Source organism: Protobothrops mucrosquamatus, unplaced genomic scaffold (genome assembly GCF_001527695.2).
Source record: "Protobothrops mucrosquamatus isolate PMUCROS unplaced genomic scaffold, P.Mucros_1.0 scaffold_186, whole genome shotgun sequence".
Classification (NCBI taxonomy): domain Eukaryota; kingdom Metazoa; phylum Chordata; class Lepidosauria; order Squamata; family Viperidae; genus Protobothrops; species Protobothrops mucrosquamatus.
The window spans coordinates 1263819-1286444 of NW_015386262.1; the positions used below are offsets into that span (position 1 = coordinate 1263819).

At 39.3% G+C, this 22626-nt stretch overlaps 1 protein-coding gene across 1 annotated transcript in view; it reads left to right on the top strand.

Annotated features, from left to right (window-relative positions):
• Nucleotides 1-22626, top strand: part of JADE2 (jade family PHD finger 2) — a 208626-nt gene that overhangs the window by 156331 nt on the left and 29669 nt on the right. The window contains exons 6-9 of the mRNA XM_029285772.1: nucleotides 6153-6364; nucleotides 8094-8261; nucleotides 8588-8704; nucleotides 17537-17998. Of these exons, the coding sequence (XP_029141605.1) occupies nucleotides 6153-6364; nucleotides 8094-8261; nucleotides 8588-8704; nucleotides 17537-17998 (959 nt within the window). The remainder of the gene's footprint in view (nucleotides 1-6152; nucleotides 6365-8093; nucleotides 8262-8587; nucleotides 8705-17536; nucleotides 17999-22626) is intronic.

Below are 22626 nucleotides of genomic sequence, written 5' to 3' on the forward strand. Positions count from 1 at the left end.
TTAAAATATGAGATTTAAAAGCCTTGTCAACTTTTTTATTATAAATTAAGTATGCATGCCACCCATATAATAAGTCCCATCCCTCCAGATGAAGTATACTTTTATTTGTTAAATTAAGCCAATCACTAACCAATGTTAAAACCACCGCATCATAGTATAATTTCAAGTTAGGCGCCTTAAGTCCTCCTCTTTCCCATGCGTCTTGTAAGATCTTAAATTTAATTCTTGTTTTTTTCCCCGCCCAAATAAATTTATTAATACCCTTCTGCCATTCATCCAAATTGGCATCTTTTTTCAAAATAGGTATCATTTGAAAGAAGAAGAGAAACTTTGGTTGTAGTTTATTTTAGCCATTTTTGGTTGCTTTTTTTCTAGATGTGCCAATTCAAATCTTATACAAAAGCTTTCTGCCATTATTTCTTCAGAGAATCAGAAGGACTGTTTGGGCCATCAAGTCCAATGCCTTGTTCAGAGTAAGAATCCAAGTTAAAATTTCCCAGACAGACAGTTGTACAGCATAGCCTCTGGATAAATTCATCACCTTCCTAGGTAGCTACTTTCGGACTGCTCGTACTGTTAACTCACACTGAATTAAATTGCTAAAAATCATGTCATGAAATGTTTTGGTTTACTAAAATCAAGATATATTATGTCTGTAATATCCTCATAATCTATTAAGAAAGCTTCCTACTAAAACGTGTGATAAAGTTAAGCAAGATTTGTTTTTATCCTATCCCCTGTTCTTCAGGCTTTCTCAGAGATAAAAGTTTGGCCGTCATCTAGCTCCTTCAGTACCTTAGGTTGCAATTCATTTGGCTCCAGAGATTTAAACTCATTCAAGTAAATAGATTGTCCGGGATTAATCCTTTTCTTCTAAATCCTAATTTTTTTTCAAGGCTGCTGCCTGAATTCTTATGGAAAGAAGTTACCATTAACAATTTGGCAGCTATGGAAGATGGTCATATTAGGTCATTCTCGGTTTCTTGGCTGAGGGAGCCAGCATTGTCCGAAGACATTTTCCTTGGTGATGTGGCCATCTTGGCTATATGCCAGAGGTGCATGGAACTCTTGTTACCTTCCCACTGAAGTGGTATTTATTAATCTACTTGCATTTGCACACTATCAAACTGCTAGGTGGGCAGGGGCAAGGAATGGGAGTTCACCCCATTGTGCGGCACTCAGTTCAGCTTTCCTCTTTAACCACTGAGCCATTGCACTCCTAGGTTAGGGAGAAGGCTAAGATAATTCCACAGAATGATTCTTAGGAGATTGAACCAGCTATCACACCAGGGCATATTTTGATGTTGCCCTTCAGAGTAACTTTGTAGTTCTGGACCAACTTAAAAGGATGCTTTAAGGGATTGTTTACAAAAATTATAAATTATACCTTTGTCCATGGCAGAAAGGACTTCTGTGTACATCAGCATAAATAGCCAGTGATTCTTATCTTTCCCCCTACTTGGAATGATGCTGGGACAATATGTTATTTTCAGCCAGAAGGAGCTGCCTGTTGAAGGACAATGTACAGTATGTTGTACTGCTACATCCAATGTAGACAAATAGTTGGGATCATATTAGTAAAATTCTTTTCTAAAAGGTGATTATCTGTGCTGTTCCAAAGATTTGATACCAAACTTGGTTTCCTAAAGGTTTGTCAGCAATAAAACTGGTGCAGTCAAGCTTCTCTGCATGTTGTGGTCTAATCATTCTAGTGTTTTAAAGAATTTTGATTTGGAATTGTATTGGCTAAATCCCATACCAATAGAGACTGACACAGTGCCACGAAACCCCAGATCCTTGCCTAAACATGTAAAAAAAAAAAAGTGCAAGCTTCATAAAGAAGTTGGTGCCTTTGCCCAAGCATTCAAGTATATTGTGGAGTTGCTGTTTGTTTGTTTTTTTTCAAGTTTTTTTTTAAAAAAATCCTTCACCAAGAACAGCCATGTGTTGTAATAGGACTCTGAAAATTACAGTTATCTTTTTTTCAGTGCAACTTTAACTCTCCCTTCTCCTCCTTTCTTGTAAAAACTCACCCATTCCCAGAGAGTTATCTAAGAAGCTCTTTTGCAAGCTACAGAAACAAGTGGATTACCTTTCATAAATTTATTTTCTTTCCAATTTCAAGTTTAATGTTCTTGGCAAGAAGCAGAGATAAAGACAGAAAAGAAAGGATGAGTTGGAAGAAAAGTACTAGAAACTGTGGTCCCAATTCTTATGGGAGTGTGTGTGAGGTAGATAAGAATAATAGCTACAGAGCCAGCACAAAGAGAATAAGCAGTTTGTGCTGCTACTTCCAACCACTGCAGTTCCTATTTTACCTAAGAAAAATCAGCATACTTCCTCAGTTGCTTTAACTTCTTTTAATTGTTTATTTATACCATGTATCTATTGCTCTTTAATAAAATACCAAATAGCTATGATGATGCAAGCTCAATTCCATCAAGTTAGCTAAATTACCACAGTTAAAAGTGTTTGTTTCTTTATTAAATATTTGAATGAGCCATTAGCAATAAACCTCTGTTGTTTATGCAAATTTGTCTTTCAGCATGGATATGAAGTGCTAAAAGATTGTCTTCGCTTTCATAGAACCTGTAATCCTATTGGAAAGCCAGACTTTTTTAAATACAATTTTTACTGAAGAAGTTTTTTAATGAGATAAAAACAAATATTAGAAAAGAAACAGAGAAAATAAAGAAAAATAGTGAATGAATAAGAAATAAAAAAAGAAAAGATTATAAAGAAGCAGTTTCTTATCTTTTGACAGAAGATATAAATGAAATTATATTTTAGAGGATATATTTTACCCTCTCTAAGGTTGCACCATAATTTCCTTCTTTCCATAAGCTATTTCTTCTAATCTTCAAACCCATAGATCACAAGATCATTTTCCTCTATTTTTCAGCAAAAAGCCCATAAGGGGTTTCCAGTCACTGATAAATATAGTTATTGATCTTCCTCTAATCCAGGGGTGTCAAACTCTCAACGTCGCATATCACGACGTATCGTGACTTTTTCTCCATTGCCGGCAATGGGGTGGGCACGGTTTTGGCACTCCGGCCTGTGGGCCGGCAGTTTTGACACTCTGCTCTAATCTTCTTGTTGTCATCTTCACCACATATTTATCTATAAGCCAGATTTTTAAGGGGCAAATAAAACCTTAGGTTCTTTCATGTAGTCTACTCAAGGTTAATACCAATTGGTTGAGTTTTATTATTTATTTATTACTTACCTTCCTACTGAATCATTCTCTGGGGGAAATTTTTTATTTTTATTTTTAGCAGTCCAACAACATCCCTGGAGGCAGTGCATCCCCCCAGGAATTCTTGAAAGGGAATGTTTGAAGTGGCAGCTTTGGCTCTCCCCTCACCAGAATCAGTGGAGGAAAATGCTCTGTCTTTCCTTTTGCTTGTATTCAGCTTCTTCCATGAAATGTTTTATAATTACCTCCCCCAGGCAAAGATTGATTTGAGTATCTACATCCTGTAAGATTGTATGAGATGTATAAAGACAGAGCAGCTGAGTGTCCAAAACAGAAGGTGAATGGGAGCAGAGTGAGGGGGATTTTCCTCATAAGCTGTCTCTCCAATTTGTAATTTGATGGACAGAGAGTAGGATCTCATCATAGCCAGGATGCTTTCTCAAGTGCTACAAATCCAGAGAGGTCCCTGTTTCTTGCACAGAGGAGGAGGAGGCAATAGGTGGGCAGCAAACTGGCAATGGGAGAATGAACAAGTACTTAATAATCAATTCAGCACCAAGTTCCTAGGGACAGTGTTCACTGTCTTTAAAAAGTATTATGTAAAATTAATATATACTCATACCAGATTACTTTCTAAATACAAATCAGTAACTAGAAATATTTGGAACATTAAGGAAGCAAAAGATTAGCAGTTCTCCAGGATTCCAAATAGAAAAGGTGTTCTGTAACAGGGAAGGAAGTTTTGCTGCAGTTATACTGCCTCTAAAGAAATAATCCTTGGGTTTTTAAATGCGGCTGAAGACCACAGTTTAAGCCACTGATTTAATCATGGATATAATGGATAAACCTCACTTTTCCTTTATACCGCACACATAATATAAAGTGTGAACCCTAAAAGAAAATCACCTTTATGATCTTGCTTATAATGAAGTAATATGCAACCCTCCAACTAAGCTTGATTCGTACTAAATGCCATTTTGATTTAATTTTGGTCATTTAATTTTGATTCCCTTTGCATATCCCATCGTTTGATTGATCAATTGAGATTTCAGGGTGTGCTAAACAAGATACAGTGTATTATTGAAGAATTCTACAAGGATAAACCTTTGCAGAATATCCCTTGAGACCCTCTACTTGAGGAGTGATGCTATGATAAAGCAGAGATATGCAAATTCTTTCAGGCCGAGAGACACATTTGGCAAGACACCATATACTTCTGTAGACAATTGTGTTTGAAAGGGCTTTCAGGTGCTATAATTCTGAAAGGCCAAGAAGAGGACACAGCATGAATAAGATTTAATGCAACTTGTTTTTCCATGTGAAATAATATTCCTAACAGTTTCTTTAATACAAACTATAGCCACATAAATAATAGTTATTTACATAAGTAATTACAAAATTTACCTAAGTTATTATAGGCTAGAAACTGGAAGACCATGAGTCTCTAGTTCATCCTTCAACACAAAACCAACCAGGTGACTTTGGACCATTCACTCTCTCTTAGTCCTAGGAAGGAGGCAAGGACAAATCACTTCTGAAATCTTGCTAAAAAGACTGCAGGGATTAGACAGAAATTGACTCAAAGGCACAGGGGGAAAAAAGTTATTTTACTAGTAAAATTCTTTTCCAATGAGATTATATTGCTGTTTGCTATCTTTTCCCCTTTACTAGAATGCAGAGTTCTTAACCAATACATTTTAAACAAACCAGAACTATTATATACTACATTGTGGATGGAATCAAAGTGGCTGTTATAAGTTACTTCTGGAAAGATGGCTGATTTGTTATATTATACCAGAGCAGTGATTCCTGCTGCGAATTAGGCACTTCCAGAATCAAATGGCTGGCTTTAGTTACTTAGAAGTCTGATTTAATAAGAATAAGCCTCAAGATGTGGTCACAAGCAAAATGTGACCAGTCTGCTGCAATTTAAGTTAACTTAGAAGAGAAAACTTCTTTAAGAATCTCTGGTACTTGCTTTTAGTGGGCATATTTTATTATCCTCAAATGTTAAACTGAACCATAGTTTGTTAACCATATTTTGCAGAAGAAAGGCCATTGGTTGATTTTCACGATCTGCCAAGCCAGTGATGGCGAACCTTTTAGAGACCCAGTGCCCAAACTGCAATCCAAAACCCACTTATTTATCACGGAGTGCCGGGTGGATGTGGCCATGGTGGTCATGGCAGACTGGGTGGGCGGGGCCAGGGCGGTGGGGGCCAGTCCCTCGTCATCTCCAGGGCACGGCACACGTGCCCACAGAGAGGGCTCTGAGTGCCGCCTCTGGCACACGTGCCATAGGTTCGCCACCACTGTGCCAAGCCATAAACCAGGGGTCTTTAAACTTGGCCCTTTTTTGACTTGTGGACTTCAACTCCCAGAATTCCTCAGCCAGGCACGCTGGCTGAGGAATTCTGAGAGTTGTCCACAAGTCATAAAAAGGCCAGGTTTGAAGACCCTTGCCACAAACCATATACGCATCATGTACAGTACATACCATAGCCATTGGGTTTATTAAATACCACTGTAGAAATCATATTTTGGCTCAGTGGGGAAGAATATGCTGCCCCCATAGTTGTTATGAGACCAGGATAACCTGAATATATCAGGACCAGATAATGTTCTCTGACTTTTCTTTCCAGTCTGTGCTTAATATTGGCTCAGCCACAGTGTTGAGCCTGTGAGGAATATGTGCTCCTCAGCTGTAGCAGTTAAGCTTCAGATTATTATTCACTGATTTTCTTTCCAAGATTCCTTGCTCCATTTGTGTTATATATATCTTTATTTCAATTAGGATTGAAGAGAAGCATAACCAGTTGATGCTCAGTTTATTAGATGCTAATAGAAGAATTTCTCTTCTCTTGACTCCTAACTGTCAACAAATATCTATCACAACAGAATTTGAGACTCTTCACAGAAAGTAAATAAAGTATTGCTGCCTTTTCTCTTTAAGAAAAGCCAGAAATGGATGAATTCACCTTGGAAAGAGTGCTTGAGGAATTGGAGACTGTGTGCTCTGAGAATATGAATATTGCCATTGAGACAGAAGAAGGCCTTGGGATAGAGTACGATGAGGATGTGGTATGTGATGTGTGCCGTTCACCAGAAGGAGAAGATGGCAATGAGATGGTTTTCTGTGACAAATGCAATGTCTGTGTGCATCAGGTGAGTAGCAGTTGTCTCTGTGATCCGGTAGTAAGGACAGTTCCCTCAGATTTATTGACTCAGAATTGGAAGGTTATCTTACCTTATGAAAGCTGACCCAGGCCAAGCAGTGATGTTAAAAGAGCATTCTTAGATTCTTGCTGCTATGTCCTGTAGCATTCTCAAGACTGAACCGATTTACCTTACATTTTTATCTCTGGGAAATCTAGGGCATTTCCAGGTGCCTAGAACGACTATATCTGCAAAAATGCTGGCAACTACTACATTGAAAAGGCAAAGTTCTGGAGACTTGCCACAGCCAGAGTCTGATTTGGGCAACCTTAGGAGTTGCCTAAAGGGAGAACAGGAGACACTCAACTTGTCTTGTTCATCAACAATAGCAGATGATGATTTATTTATTTTTGCATTTCTTAACCATTCAGTGGTATCTTTGGATGCATATTCATGATATTTTTGTTGTTAATTGTGGCCAGTTTACTGCTTGTGATATTAAAGGAATAAATATGTCAAATTCAGGCATGCAAAAGATGTCCAAGAATTTTTATGTTGGAAATGCAGTAGTACCTGAAATGGAAGGCCACAAGACTAGATTCACTATTTCTCCTTCTTTTTAAATGTCTTTCCCCCCCCTTTTTTTTATTCATAAATTGCTGAGTCTGATATCTTTTTAGCTACTCGTTTATGTTTCTTTAGTATCATTCAGTGCATTATATTGCACTAAGACATAGTCTGTTTTAACAACTTGTTGCACAAGCCATTATAAGATGAAGTCAAAATCAATCAAACCATTTTATGGTTTTGTGTGATCTATAAACTTAGCCAGAACATTGAATAACCTTTAGGTCTCTGCTGTGGCTGTGGAAAACAGCTTTGAAAAATATTTTGTACTGAATTTGATAGGAAAAAAGTAACAAAAATATCACTGCTATTAAGATGGTAAATAAAAAATATTTCTTATGCAGTAGAAAATCTGGATCAAAAGTCCAAGATTAAGGCAATGGGGTCAGGCAGTCATGGAAATTTAGGGGCAAGAATAATGTGTTACCCATCCTCTCACTCTCTTTCAACTCTCATGCATTCATTCAGAAAATTGCCTAATCAGATTTTCGGGGAGGAATATTACTGTTTCACCTACATTATATTTCACCTACATTATATATTATACCAGTGATGGCGAACCTTTTAGAGATTGAGTGCCCAAACTGCAACCCAAAACCCACTTATGCATCATCGAGTGCCGGGTGGGTGTGGCCCATTGGGTGGGCATGGCCCATTGGGTGGGCGTGGCTGCGGTGGTAACGGCAGACTGGGTGGGACTAAAAAGTTCAATCAACCAATTCCAACTTTACAAGATCTTTTTTTTCCCCGCAAGAAGTTGAAATTGACTGAACCTTTTTTTTTTTTTTTTGCACATGGTGGCAGAGGCCTAAAGTGAAAAGGTTTTATAAAACCCAGCTGAAGGCCTAGGACTGGGGCGACGGCACGCGTGCCCACAGAGAGAGCTCTTGAGTGCCGCCTCTGGCACCCGTGCCATAGGTTCGCCACCACTGTATTATACCATTATATTGATGGTAGGTGGGAACAGGGAATCCCATACACTTAATATTTGTAAACTAATACAGTCATTTTATTCATAAAATGCATCATGGTACTTTATCATAAGGTATATTAATCTTGATATGCACTCATCACATAAGTAACTAATCTTTATCCTTATATTTCTTTTTAGGCTTGTTATGGAATCCTAAAAGTTCCCCTTGGAAACTGGCTCTGTCGGACCTGTGCCCTCGGAGTTCAGCCAAAGTGTTTACTCTGCCCAAAGAGAGGGGGAGCCCTGAAACCTACCCGGAGTGGAACAAAATGGGTTCATGTTAGCTGTGCCTTATGGATTCCCGAAGTACGAGACTAAGTGATTTCTGCCTAAACAGAACGAACGGAGTGTGGATGAAATCTGTTTGGATTAGATCATGCTTGCTACATCTTCCACAAACTGTTCATACCATTGAATGAAATTATTTAAGAAAATCTAGCATTTGAAACATTATTATGGTTATCCCTTCAGACATTCCAAATAAATGCCCTCATGGTATGGGGGTATGAGCATCCCCAGAGATTTGTGTCAAAGGCGTATTTTGTGATATTCATCTTCAGAGAGAATTGGTTCATTGTTCTTGAAGACAATATATGGAAACTGATTATTTGTATGCTTTGTCTTATTCTCAGGTTAGCATTGGATGCCCTGAAAAAATGGAACCGATTACAAAAATTTCACATATCCCAGCAAGCAGATGGGCTCTGTCGTGCAGTCTTTGCAAGGAGTGCACTGGAACCTGTATTCAAGTAAGTAATTGATTCTAAGAAAATCCAAGAATCAGATCTTTTATTTTTTGTGCTCTGCCTATTTTAAAAAAAATGATGACATCACCTTACAATTTTGTACAGACATTGTGCATGTTTGGATTCACTGGGCAACAACGTAGATAAACAGTTTAAAAAGTCTGTCATTGCTGGCTTTTCAGCAATATTTAAGCAGCGCTGCTACCTTTATTTAGCATTTTATTGTCAGTGCACTTGGATTTGTTAACAGCAGAATCATTCAACTTAGAATACAGCAAAAGGCCATTTAATTGAGTTCCTAGATCTGAAACACCTTTTCCCAGACATGCTATGTTGTTCTTTGATTAGTGCTAGAAGAGTTGTTATGGCATCTTCATGCAGTCTGCTGCCTCTCTGCAGGCAGCTCTCTCTACAAACAGGAGAGTAAGAGAGATTGTTTGCAGGTCTCAGCCTGACTGATAGCTGTTTTTCTACCAGGCAGACAAACTAATGAGATAATTAATTAATCAGGTTTTTTTGACTGCAACCACAGAACAACTCTTTGGCAGGATTCTGCAGTTTGCACTAGTGCCATGAAAATGTCATCTTTGATACCAGGCCTTGCTTTCTTAGAATGTTTCATTAAAATTAAAATTGTTTCTTTCCTGAAATGAAAACTTGAATGCATTTCTTTAAATCTTCCCAATGTTGATTCAGTTCCGACGGTTCTTGGTGGATCTGCTTATTCAACCTGCCAGATGGAGATATTTTGTCACAAAGGCAGCTGCTTTCAAAGAACGGAAGGGCAAAGAAACAAATCAGCTACACTAGGCAGAGGGGTGGGGGGATATGTTTTCTCCAAGATTTCATCCTCTTAGTTCTGGTTCACATCTTAGTTTTGAAACTGAATGGATTTGCATGAAAAGTTGTCTGAAATGGAAAACAAAGTGTTTATTCTTCTGTTGAAACCCACAGTCTGTCAGTCTTCATTAAGATTGCCAGTAAGACTCTTGGTCAGTACTAAATTGAATGTTGTTGCAAAGAAAAAGAAATATGTGGATGATTCATTTGTTTAAACATTTAAGCAATGACTAAGCACTAATCTGGAATTTAGAAATAAATGAAATTCAATCTGCATACCCTCCCACTCCATTAGGATTGCAAATTCCGTTACAATGTGGTGATACAGCACCTTCTTCTGGATTTGTTTATCCAGATGGATTTTAAAATGCAACTCTGCGTTTGAGTTGAAATAATCTTTGTTTTCAGCGAAACCTTATTGGAGAGAGCTATCAAAATCTGTGAAGCTTAGTAAAAGCTATAGAGCTTAGCACAAAGTGGATATAATTCTGAAGAAATCAACATGAATGGTTAAAAGAACAACCGTCCAAAAGAGACTGGCTAATTATATTTAACTAAAAATTGGAGAGAGCTTGTGCTAATAAAAACACAAATATATTATGGTTGAAAGTCAGAAAAAAGACTCCAGCTAGCATTTGACCAATATATAGACAAAGTACTTTTGAAGTAAATGATAGTTAAGAATTATAACATGCAAAGATATTAATTTGTGCATCCCCAGTGACTGTCCATTAGTATTAAGGAAATAATATGATGCATGAAAGCTCTGAAAGCGAAACAGGAAGCATCATTTCAGTGCTCCAAGGCATCAGTGACATGTAACTGTCAAACATCTTGCAAAGCTATAAATTACCAGCAACCTTAAAAGAAGGGCAGCTAGAATCACCTAACATCATGTAATGATTCATAATTGTCTGCAGATCTTCACTGTATTCAAAGTTCTTAGGAGAAATTGGGGAAAATGCACGTTGAGTTCTTTGAGTTCAGAATAACTCATAACTTGCATATGAACCAGTTTTGCCTAATGGCACCAGGTTAGAAACCAGGACACTGTGAGTTCAAGTCCCACCTTAGCCATGAAAGCTAGCTGGATGACTTTGGGCCAGTTAGCCTCTCTCCGCCCAACCCACCTCACAGGTATGTTGTGGGGAAAATAGGAGGAGAAAGTCTATGGCACGGGTGTCAAACTCGTCACATGACGTGTCGCGACATATCGCGATTCTTTTTGCATTGCCAACAATGGGGTGGGCGCGGCTTCGGTATGATGAAACCGGCCTATGGGCCGGCAGTTTGACACCCCTGGTCTATGGAGATTCTCAATCATCCAAATAATGGTTGTTCCAATGATGTTTTTTCAAAAGGCAACTGAACTTTCTTGTGTTTTTTTCCTTGAAAACATTTCACTTCTCACTCAAGAAGCTTCTTCAGTTCTGGCTAGAAACTGTTTCCAAGGAAAAGAAATCAAAGTCCTGTTACCTTTTGAAAAGCACCTTTGGGACATAGGAGGAGGAAGGTGTGTTGGATATTTTTGCCATCTTGAGTTATTTCTAAAAATAATAAAGGTGATGTATAAATAATTCATAACTTGCCAGATAGTTATATGGCTTGTAGGGACTTGAATATGATCTGAGATAAATTAGGATCTTGCTAATCTCATGTTGATGGCAGAGGTAGCCACTTCCAGTGGCCAGAATTGCATTAACATCACATAATACTCTGCTGTGATGATATTTCTGCATGGGGGACTCACTTTGCTGGAGTTCCTAGAACATAAGATTCTACTGTTAATCTACTGTTAATCTCAGTTCTGTCTGGAGTGAGATTGATGGATAGTCTGGAAATTACTTGCTTCGTGCCTACTCCTCCCTTACTTCCCTCTCCTTGTGTATAAAATGATGTTCAAACCAGAAGATGCTGCATTGTTCAGTAATAAATCCTGTTGGGGAAAATGTGTAGATATATCCATTATAAGCAGAGAAAGAAGAGGAGACTTTATTTTTCTTTATTTTATGAACCCTTAAGAAAGATTGTAGGGAAAAGAGATGAAAGGCACTTTCTTTCTTTTCCAAGATACTATGTGCTCTTGAGATTTTTAGCTGGACATAAATCAGTATTAATCTTAACCAGGTTTAGCAATTCCTTGAATTTTCCTTTTCCCTTTTTGAAGTCAGGGACAACAAAGCTTTGATTCAACCCAAATGAGATGGAGTGCTATTGATTTGGAAGCTGTTTGATTCTCTGATTATGCCATAGCTGACTCTTGATGGAGTTGTGTTTCCACAGAATGAGCTGGATGGCCTCCTTGGCTCATGGCTCATGCTCAAAAAGCAGGTGGAAATCATCACCAGGAGGAGTGTTGTACAGCTACACTCCTGATGAACCAATTAGGAACAGAATGTAGTGAAAGAGGTCACTGATGTCCTTATCATTCCTAAATTACTGTAACATATTGTACATGGGGCCAACTGGAAACTTCAAGTATTCCAGAAAACAGCATGTATGCTCAGTGGAGAGTCTTGATGTTACACTGCTGCTGTGGGAATTGTATAGGTTACCTATAGATTTCTAAGTGCAATTCAATGTGCTGCTCATTAGCTATAAAGACCTTGTGGCTTAGGGCCTGAGTATCTTAGGGGGATACCAGCAGTTTCCCCAGCAGTTTCTAGCCATCAAACCCAAACAGTTAAGAAGTTCTGTTTCTGTTATTTGTACATTGGGTGATTGTACAGCAGTCTATTGGGAATTACTTGTAAGTGGTTCATAGAGTTGCAACTAGGTTGGTTATAGAGTAGCGGTTCTCAACCTATGGGTCGCGACCCAATTTGGGGTCGATCGACCATTTCACGGGGGTCGCCAAGCAAGGCTGTCCGCCATTTTTTTCCCCTTTTCCGGGAGGTGCCTTACCTCCCTTGGGCTGGGCCAGCTGGTGGTCGGCCTGCTCCGTCTCTGCTGCTTGCCAGCTACGCCTCGGCCAGCACAGGGAGCAGAACCACGCATGCGTGGCACTCCCGGGCAGGGAAAGTCCTCGACTTACGACCGGTTGGGTAGTCCTCGACTTACGACCGGTTTAGTCCTCGACGTACGACTGGTTTAGTCCTCGACTTACGACCGGTTGGGGGTCGCGGCATTAAAAAGGTTGAAAACCACTGTTATAGAGTCTTTCGGTGGAATCTTTTTACACACGCATGCACACACATGCATACCCATAGAAAACATTGAAACTGAGGGCTCTGCATTGGCTGCAATTTAAATATTGATTAAACATATTACATGAAACTGTTGAAACTAAGAAAACAAAATACTGTAAGCATAAAATTAGCCAAAACAGCTTCAGTACTTGTTATAGGACTTGTTATCCTGAATTGCACATATGAACAAACATATATAGGTTATCACCTCTTTGACTATAACATTCAAATAAGAACATTTTAGCACAGGCTTATCCAACCCTGTGGTTTATCTTCTTCCTGTTAGTGTGTGCACATATTATCATGTAACTTTATTATCATGTAACTTAGTTCATTTTATCTTTCAGTATTTTCTCCCTTGCCCTGCTGTACAGTTTCATTCAGTCTAGGTCAAAAATATTGCATCAATAATGTCTTCACTATCTCTTAGCATTCTTTGATAGCAAAGGTTGAACAGGTATTCTTTGTTGTTGATCCCATTAGCCCAGCTTACTAATTATTTCCTGTGTGCATTTTGGGCAGAGTCCCTGATAAGCACCACTTGCCATCTGTCAAATGAAACCCTGGATGGGTGGCATTCTATTTACTTTATCTCTAAGGTAGCATGGATCATCTTTCCTGTTTAAAAGGGCATTGTGTAGGCTGTTGTTCCAGCAAAAGCCATAAACAATTTAAGAATGATATTAATACTGTTTGTGACGCAAGTAGCAAAGGCAAGGAGGGGATGGGACTGATTAATTTATTGCAGTAACTTGAAAACTAGTAGAGCCAAAAAGTTTCTTGCTCAGCTTTCATCTCACCACTGTGCCTTTTACTTGTGCACATAGCAGCACAAAGGATCTTTCCAATCTCACATTTTAAAATAACCCTGGATGTTACACAATTGCCTCCATTGGTAGCTGTCTGGCTACGTGTACAATAAAATTATGGCTTTTGGCTATTGGACAAGAAAACTTGGAGCTGTTTATAGTTGGCAACTGGCTGCAACCTCAAAATGCAGTAAGAATTAGAAAAATAATGGTACTGCATCTTTTCAACATTTTTTGATTCTCTGAGTCACATTAGGTATGCCCACAATCAACCACATTATAACCAACCAACTTTGCTTTATGAATCTTTTTTTTAATCACTGTTTTTAATCTTTACCTGAGTTTCCCATGCTGTGGATTCCTCATACTTCGGCTCTAAAAAGCAATTTGAAATATTTAAGTAGGACAGTTACTCAGGGCCTGTTTAATCCTGGCAGATTCCAAGTACATAAAGCAAAGGCAATGGTCTACTTTGTATAGAAAAAAGTTATGAAGAAAAAGATGCGGAATAAAATCCTTCATACCAGCCTTATATTCTCCTAGGGTGATTTTTGGAGTTCAGCAGAGCAGAAAAACGCCTTGGAGGATCATTGAAGCAAAAATGAAACCACAAGAATGGATATATTAAACTATCCATAGAATTACTCTTCCTTTTCCCTGAAATATCAGGTCTCATACTTAACTTCTCAGTATCCTGGGTGTTAATGTAATCACTCAAAGCCAGAGCTAGCATTTTGGTAATTATAAGATCCTGGTAATGTAAGCCATTCAGGGTGCTGCCTACAGTAATAAACCCTTCAAAAATGTGCTTACCGCAATTTAACTGGCATTAACAGCTAGAATAGACTGATTTCATATGGGTTATGGCTTGAATAATTATATGACACTCTGATCCATTAAAAAACAGTTGATGAATAGTGGAAGGCTTGGAAGAGGCAATAGTATTACAGTATAAACCTGTTATGTTCAGAGTAACTGGTGCTTTAGGTTTTGTCACCTGAGGAAGGAGGATCTAGCAGAAGACTTTCATAAAAACACTTTAAGATTCAATAATATATATGCTTTTTAAATTCTCTTTTCTCAGTGCAATAACGATTAATACATTTAGTTTTAAAGATAGTGGCCCAGAAGAAATTGAAGTCACTTTTTCCATTTTTAAATTAATAATAATTAAAGACATGTATGCATGTGGTGTGTATCTCTCATATCAGATGGAAGAAATGAGTAAAAGTGCTTCCAGATATATTACAAGTTCCTGAAAGGACAAAAATTCATATACTTTTTTCATAAAATTATACCCTGTCTGTCAAGCAAAAATCAAGGTACTGTGGTGTAAAGATTAAAAAGAATAGTGGCAAATAACTATAAGTAATCCTTGATTTACAACTGGTCGCTTAGTGACTGTTCAAAGTTAAAACCGAAGAGGCCTTACGACCCAGATTTCAAATTCCCAACAGTTGGACCTTCTCTGTGATCACATGACCTAATTTTGGGTGTTTGGCAACGTAGCTCCATTTATGGACATCTGTAGTGTCCCACAGTTACGTGGCTGTGTTTTACGACAGTTTTGACAAAACCTTTATGTTTTGACAAAGCCCTACCCATAGCAATCCATTGCTTCACTTAATGACTCGCTTAATGATCACCACAAAAAAGATTACAAAATTGTCATGTGACCGACCAGCTTTACTGCCAGCTACATTGCAATCATATGTTGAGGACTAGCTGTTGAGGACTAGCTGTATGACCCATCTTCCCAGCTGCCAAGTATATTAGTACTTAAGAAGTATACACTTTTGTATTGTTCTTTTCTTCATCAAAATCCCAATAAAAAAGGTGTCAACGCTGTAACATTGGATGTTCCTGCTCTGACAACTGATGGAAATGCAGCCATTTTTACTTTGCTTTTAACATGCTTTTTCTTCTGTTTAGAAATTAGAAGTTGAAGGGGGGATGGGGTGAATGCTTGAGCTTAGCTAGCCATAATAACAATGCGGCTCCGTTGGAAACTCAAGGGCACAAATTGATAATGTTTTGGCGGGCTGAGGAGCTGGAAAGAGAGCCCCGCTCCTGGCTAATTGGAGGATGTGATTTAGGACTGCTTTGTGGGGGTGGGACTTGCATTCTGTTACTTTGTATCTGGGGGAAGGGAATCTAGTTTGGGGTTCAACCATGTAGTGCCGATACTTTGTTTCCTGAATAAAATGTTCTTTGAGGAAGAATTCTTGCCTTGAAGTTGTTTGGATGGGTTTCATCTATCGGAACCATGACAAAAGGATGATTCAGTAGGGAAAATGGGAAGGAAAGGCTTTTAGATTTCATTTCTCTGCCATTAATATCACATACCAATACCTTACATTTCAGAACATCTCCAGATTACATTACTTTCATGTACTAATGTTCTTGTGCCCTATGACTTTGCTCAGACACCTTTGCTCAGACACCATTTCTTCTAACAAAAGTTTACCTTCAATGCTGAAATTGTTTGTGTCTTAACTTTATCTATGTGACACATTTAAAGCTTTTTCTTCTGATGTTTTCAACTCTTCCTTTTTCTCAGGCCTTTCCCCCCCAAACATTCTGCCACATAGCTGTTATAAGTAGTACATTTTTTCTGAGATTTGTTTATTTCATTCCTCATTTTGAATCTTTTGAATAAGGGTAAATCATGTTGCTCCATACAGATAAATAAATAAATTTATATTCGGCCTATGGTGTTACTTCAGTTGAGCCTTTGATGTATCAGTCCCTTCTGTATAGCTGCACGAAACGAACCAGTATCAGTTTGTAGGTTGCATGGAAAGACTACATAAGAAGCCAATCCAAGTTTCCACCTTGATTCTTTAATGGGAGGCATCCAGGTGGAGCCCCTTGCTTTTGCTATGTTATGACCCCAATAAAGTGACCCTGTTTCACCTAGCCTTAACATGTATTGTGTCTTGACTGACATCTTGTCCTATATATGGGATAATTAGCTGAAGTTCTATAAATGAAATTGATCAAACTCTATTGCGTAGCCTCTGAAAATCTGCTATACAGAGAACTAGGTGAGGAGGGAAATAAAATTGCTTTATTGTTATTTGCTAAACTTGTGTCTTTGGAAGAATGTATTTTCTTGTGTGTATTTTTTATCTTTGTGATAGACCAGGGGTCTCCAACCCCCGGTCCGTGGACCAGTACCGATCCGTGGCATGCCAGCAACTGGTCCGCACAAACAAGCGACGCCCCATCCGTGGGATGCAGGCAGCACACAAAACCACTCAATCTCCAACCGCGGAAAAACCTTTCTCCACAAAACCGGTCCCTGGTACCCAAAAAGTTGGGGACCTCTGTGATAGACCATAGAAAATGAATTATAGATACTTAGGAAAATTGGCTTCTTAGTGGGGAGTAAGTATGCATCTCCTTAGCAGCACAGTGCACATTTTAAAAGCTGAGCAGTGTATCGGTATATTTGTTCCATCTTACCCCACAGGGCATGGTTATCCTCCTTTTCCTGAATGAATCTTACATTATATTTCATAATATCATGGCTTGTATGTTATCACAGAAGGCTATCAAAGAATAGGAACACTTTATCTGATCATACTGAAATACATACAGTGGATCAGTTTAACAGGATAGAAGTTTGTCTATATTGAATAATTTAATTACGTCTCAGCAAATCAAATAGATCCCAAGAGAAATAGTTCTGTGATGTAAACATAATGAGAGCAACAATGCAGCATAGAAACAGGATATTTCTCAGTGCTTAAAAGGTTTGTGCAAATGCGTGTGGGGTATTTCTTCATCACCTCAAAAAAATGCCAATGTGAAAGGTAATGAGAATACAATACTTTCCATTCCTTTCCCCCCCCCCTCCTCCTGTTTCTGTTGATAATTCTCTCTTGGGCTTATATTGAGATCTTCTTGCAAAAATGTTACTAGTTGACAATATTTGATGTACAATGTTCCAAGCAGCTATTTGAGCATTTGTTCTTTTTCCTTTCCCATTCTAGTGTTCCATGCCTTCCTGCATCACAGCCTTCCATGTAACATGTGCCTTTGAGCACAATTTGGACATGAGGACACTGTTAGCAGAAAATGATGAGGTAAAGTTCAAGTCATTTTGTATTGAGCACAGCACTGGTGCTACCAAGCCACCAGATGAGGCACGGATGGAGGCAGATCAAGGTAAACTAGACATGGAAAAGGTAACACTGAGAAAACAGAAGCTCCAGCAGTTGGAAGAGGACTTCTATGATCTTGTGAAACCTTCTGAAGTGGCTGAGAACCTTGATTTGACTGAGTGGCTAGTTGATTTTGTCTATCAGTACTGGAAGATGAAGAGAAAAGCCAATTATAACAAGCCACTGCTGATGCCCAAGACAGACGAAGTGGATAATTTGGCTCAGCAAGAGCAGGATGTATTGTACCGGCGCTTGAAGCTGTTCACACACCTTAGACAGGATCTTGAAAGGGTGAGTAGAATTATTGGGATTGATAACTCTTGTTTGTATAATCCTGCTTTCCACATTCTGGCACCATCCAAATGTACAAAAGATTACAGCTCCCCAAATTCCAATGTAAAGGTCCCAGTTCATCTATAGATTACCAGACTTGGGGGAGATTAGTTTAATCAGCTTTCTCTAAAGTTACTTAAACCTGCAGTGGATAGACATACATTATCTTTTGGTTGTAAATTATTCCATTTTGTTATAATAATAATAATCGTATTTTTGTTTGCTACATTAGTGCTGAATATGTCATTACCGTCTAGTGAGGAAATGATAAGAACATCAGCTTTTCTCTCTAGCTTGGAGGAAAATGACCCTAATTATTCAGTTGCAAAGCAACCATAAATGGTTCAGAAGCATGCAAAACAAAATTATCCCTATTTCATTTTTTTCCTACGGTTAAATGTATATTTTTGCTTTTATTTTCAAGTGTGATAAAAAGGTTAATTATTAGTGCAGCTTAATAATGCATATTCACTGGTTTGATTAGAAGACAAAATTCATGTCCATTACATCCTCTGGTTCTTTTATTGTACTGTATTGTATTGTATGATAAGATATAACTATAGCAAGACTGCAGCCACAGGATGAAGGACTGGAGGTACCATACCATCTCTGCCATAAGATAGTTTGGTACCTCCAGTCTTTCGGTCTTCATATCCTTGGATCTACTTCCTGCTTTAGGTAGCAACTTGGTTGTTCCTTTATCCAACACTTTCTTCCATAGAAGACTTCATTTGTCACCCATCTCCTAACTCTGGTATGTGTAAGAGATAGAAATGCCATATTCTGTGCCTTTTCGGTGTTTAAAAATCAAAATGCAAAAATTGAAATAATTTCTGTACTGCCACTTCTTGGGTGTGTAATATGTAAGTATGGCAACTAAAGAATTCAGCCCTTCTTGCCCCAATCTCCCCCCCCCTTGAAAAATCAATCTTACAGGAGATTAAAAACAAAAGAAAACATTAGAAAAATAATAAAATGTAATTTTTAAAATTGTAATATGTATACATTCATTATAGAAGAACATAATTACAGAGTTGCCCCCAGTGACATACTATAGCACAGTGGTGGCGAACCTATGGCACGCGTGCCAGAGGTGGCACTCAGAGCCCTCTCTGTGGGCACGCGCGCTGCTGCTGCCAGCAGCTTGCACAGGTCTACTAGGCTGCCGCCGCCATCCAGAGCAGCAGCCCCACCCAGCACAAAGGAGGCAAAACGGCCAGCTAGCAAGCTCGAGTAGAGGTGGTAGAGCACGCCCACACCCAGCAAGCCAAAGGCCATCCCGAGTAGGGAAAGCCGGATCCCCATCAGCGCCATGGCCCCCCAGTCCCACCTAGGATTGCGTGCCTCCCCTCATCTATGCTGGGCCTCCTACCCACTGCCCCACCCACCAGAGACCCCCTGGATCTCCCCCAACCCTGCCTGGCCCCCCACAGGCATTCCTCCTATGAGCAACATCGAGGTGGCCATGCCCACCGCAGCCACGCCCACCCAGTGGGCCGTGACAATCACAGCCATGCCCACCCAGTGGGCCATGCCCCCCCTGAAGGCACCACAATGCTGATACAGCCCTGGCACTTTGCAATAAATAGGTGGGTTTTGGGTTGTGGTTTGGGCACTCGGTCTCTAAAAGGTTCGCCATCACTGCTATAGCAGCTTGCAGGTTGTAAAGAAAGAAGACACAACAGTAAATGTAATGTTCCAGATAGACCATTGCTACAATTGAAGAACCTTCCATCCCTGAAGAGACCTGAGAGATTTCAAATTATTATTACAGATCACAAGGGTGATCACAAGAAAAAACTATATTCTTTGAGTACAAGATGAAGTATAACCAAAAGTAACCCCACAATACCATAGCTTAGACTTGGTGTAAGACAGAAGCAGAAAACAAAGCCTAATGCAAATTCCTGACTACACATTTTACCTATGTCTACAATCCTGAATCTAATAGTTTGCTTCAGAGTGCCTAGATTTCTCCAGCCTTTCTTTGGTTCACACAATTTACTGCATATTCTAAGCCCAAGAAAAGATGCAACACTAATAGCTTTGGCGTGCATGCCCACACCTCTTCCAAACCACTTTTTCAGCTTCAAATTCAAAGCAGTGTGCACCTCTCTACTGAGATATGATACAATGTGATAAACCATGACACAATACGATAAGAATACAACACAATATGATACAATATATTATAATGTAATACAGTGATTCTCAGCCTGTGGTTTGCAGACCCCTGGGGGAGGCCGCAATGTAGTCACGGGGGGGTCTGTGAAGGCTTGAAGAAATGTTATGATTTAAATCTTGAGTTAAGTCTTGGTGGTCCGTGGCCATGGCCCGTGGCCACAAAAGGTATTTAAAGGGAGTCTGTGGTGAAGAAAAGGTCGAGAACCACTAATGTGGTTATTTCTGGAATGAAGCCTCTTCTAGATACTGTAAAGCTATTCTCTGCTGCTTTTCTTATTTGGTGATTAATTCTCAGTGTAGAGATGAGTTTATAAATAGGACCAGGAAATATGGTAACACTGTCTTTTTGAAAGGATAGTTGATATTAGTGCAGACACACAGTAACCAATTACCATGGGAAAATTGCTTCTCCCCCCCCCTCTTGTTGTATATAGTGCTGCTAGGGTTGATGCCTACAAAGAGTTTTCTTAAAATTTTGCTTTTCAAAGTGCCATGCTATAAATACTATGAATTCTTATAAATTGCGTTTTTTATTAGCTACGCACATCTGAAATTTTTAAAAAATGGTATAACTTGTCACGTAGCTGTGCGAAGCTGAGGTGATGGAACTGGCATTATGTTATCAGCCCAGGAGCTGAAAAAGCAAAAAAGGGAAGAAGATCTCCGAAAACAAGTACAAACAAGCTTTAACAAAAAAAGGGATCTGAGATAGGAAGCAAGAGGAAGATAATAATGTGTGGGAATAAATATGTGCAGGACAAGCCCTAGTAGTGAATATTTCAGGTGTGTATGGCTGCAGTAGTTGGGCCAAGTTGAACAGCAAAGCTGTGGTTGATGTGCTCCAAGTACAGTGAAATGAAGAGTCAGAGCACAAATAAAAACAATGTTTTCATTATTTATTTTTATTCCATCACTTAACAAGATGAGTTTATTTATATGTAATGAACAACTTGTCTTTTTATAGAAAGCAGCGCTCTGCACCAAATATTTGTGTGGCCATGGAGTCCACATGATACTCATTTTTGCAAGTCTCATTTTTACAAAAACCCATTGTCTCTAGGATCCAAAATAAATAGAAAAGGTTACAGGAAATGGCTGTATGTAGTCAGAGAGGGGGGGGGGAAGAATCTTTTTAAAGAAAAGCTTTTTTTTTTTCAAACACGAAAACAAGTGTTAAGATTGCATTGATCTCAACTGTTCTTCTAATTTGTGTTTTTATTAGTACTTCTGCAACAGCTGTTTCTCCTGTCCTGTTAAATCAACCCTTCCTACAGTCACAGATTATTATGGTTAACTTAGATTTGAAAGTAATAATCTTTCCATTAAAACAGAATCATCTGTACATATATGCAAGCAAGCAAGCTTTGGTAGGGATTTTATCCTTGGTAATTTCTTGATTAGAAATTGACAGGGCAGGCTACCGCACATAAGTAGGGAGAAAACCCCACATTCACTCACACTGAAGATTCTATCTAATTGGGTAATGAAATATCTGCAAGCAAACAACCAAGCTCAGAGAGGCACCCAGGACTCGGCAGTTGTTTTTTCTGAGAAGCTATTTAAACCTCATAACCAAAGAAAGGTAAAAGAATATCTCAAATACAAATTGCATATTATACTTTATATGTTGGATTTTTTTAAAAAAAGTCCCAAAATAAGATCTTGTGTGTGTACATGTATGTGCAATAGCAGCAATATCTTTCAGTTAATGTTACTAGATCAGGGGTGTCAAACTCAATTTCATTGAGGGCCGCATCAGCATTGCAGGTGCCCTCAGGGGGCCAGGTGGGTGTGGCCAGGGTGGGTGCGGCGTACTGGGTGGGCATGGATGGAGTGGGTGTGGCCTACTGGGTAGGTGTGGCCAGCTCTACATTGTTCGTGTCAAGGGTGTCTGTGGGGGCCTGGGCAGGAGTGGGACAGATCTGAGGGTCTCTGGCAGAAGGGAGTAGGACCAGGGCAAGTGCCAAGGCATGGTCCATTGGAGGAGCCTCACTGTTCCTCTCAGGCCATGTGGGGAGGGGGGGCTTATGGAGCTAAGACTGAATGCATTTCAGCATAGATGGCCACCACAAAATTGTACATTGGCTCCCGGCGGGCCAAGGCAGCTGGGGCCATTCCCTCACTGTTTTCAGGATGGCTTCGCAGGCCACATGAAACCACTTCACGGGCCGCATCCGGCCCCCGGCCTTGTGTTTGACATGTCTGTACTAGATGGATATGTAGCGTACAGAATTAGACTTGACAGGAAAGTCTCAGATCATTTAACAGACACGATACAGTGTCCCCCAACTCTGAGGATTCTCTGCCAGAGTTCCTTTCTACTGTCCTATTTAGATTTTTCCAATACAGTATTCTCTGGGTAAATTGAACTGTCATTCGCAGCATCTCCAGTCAACTTGACT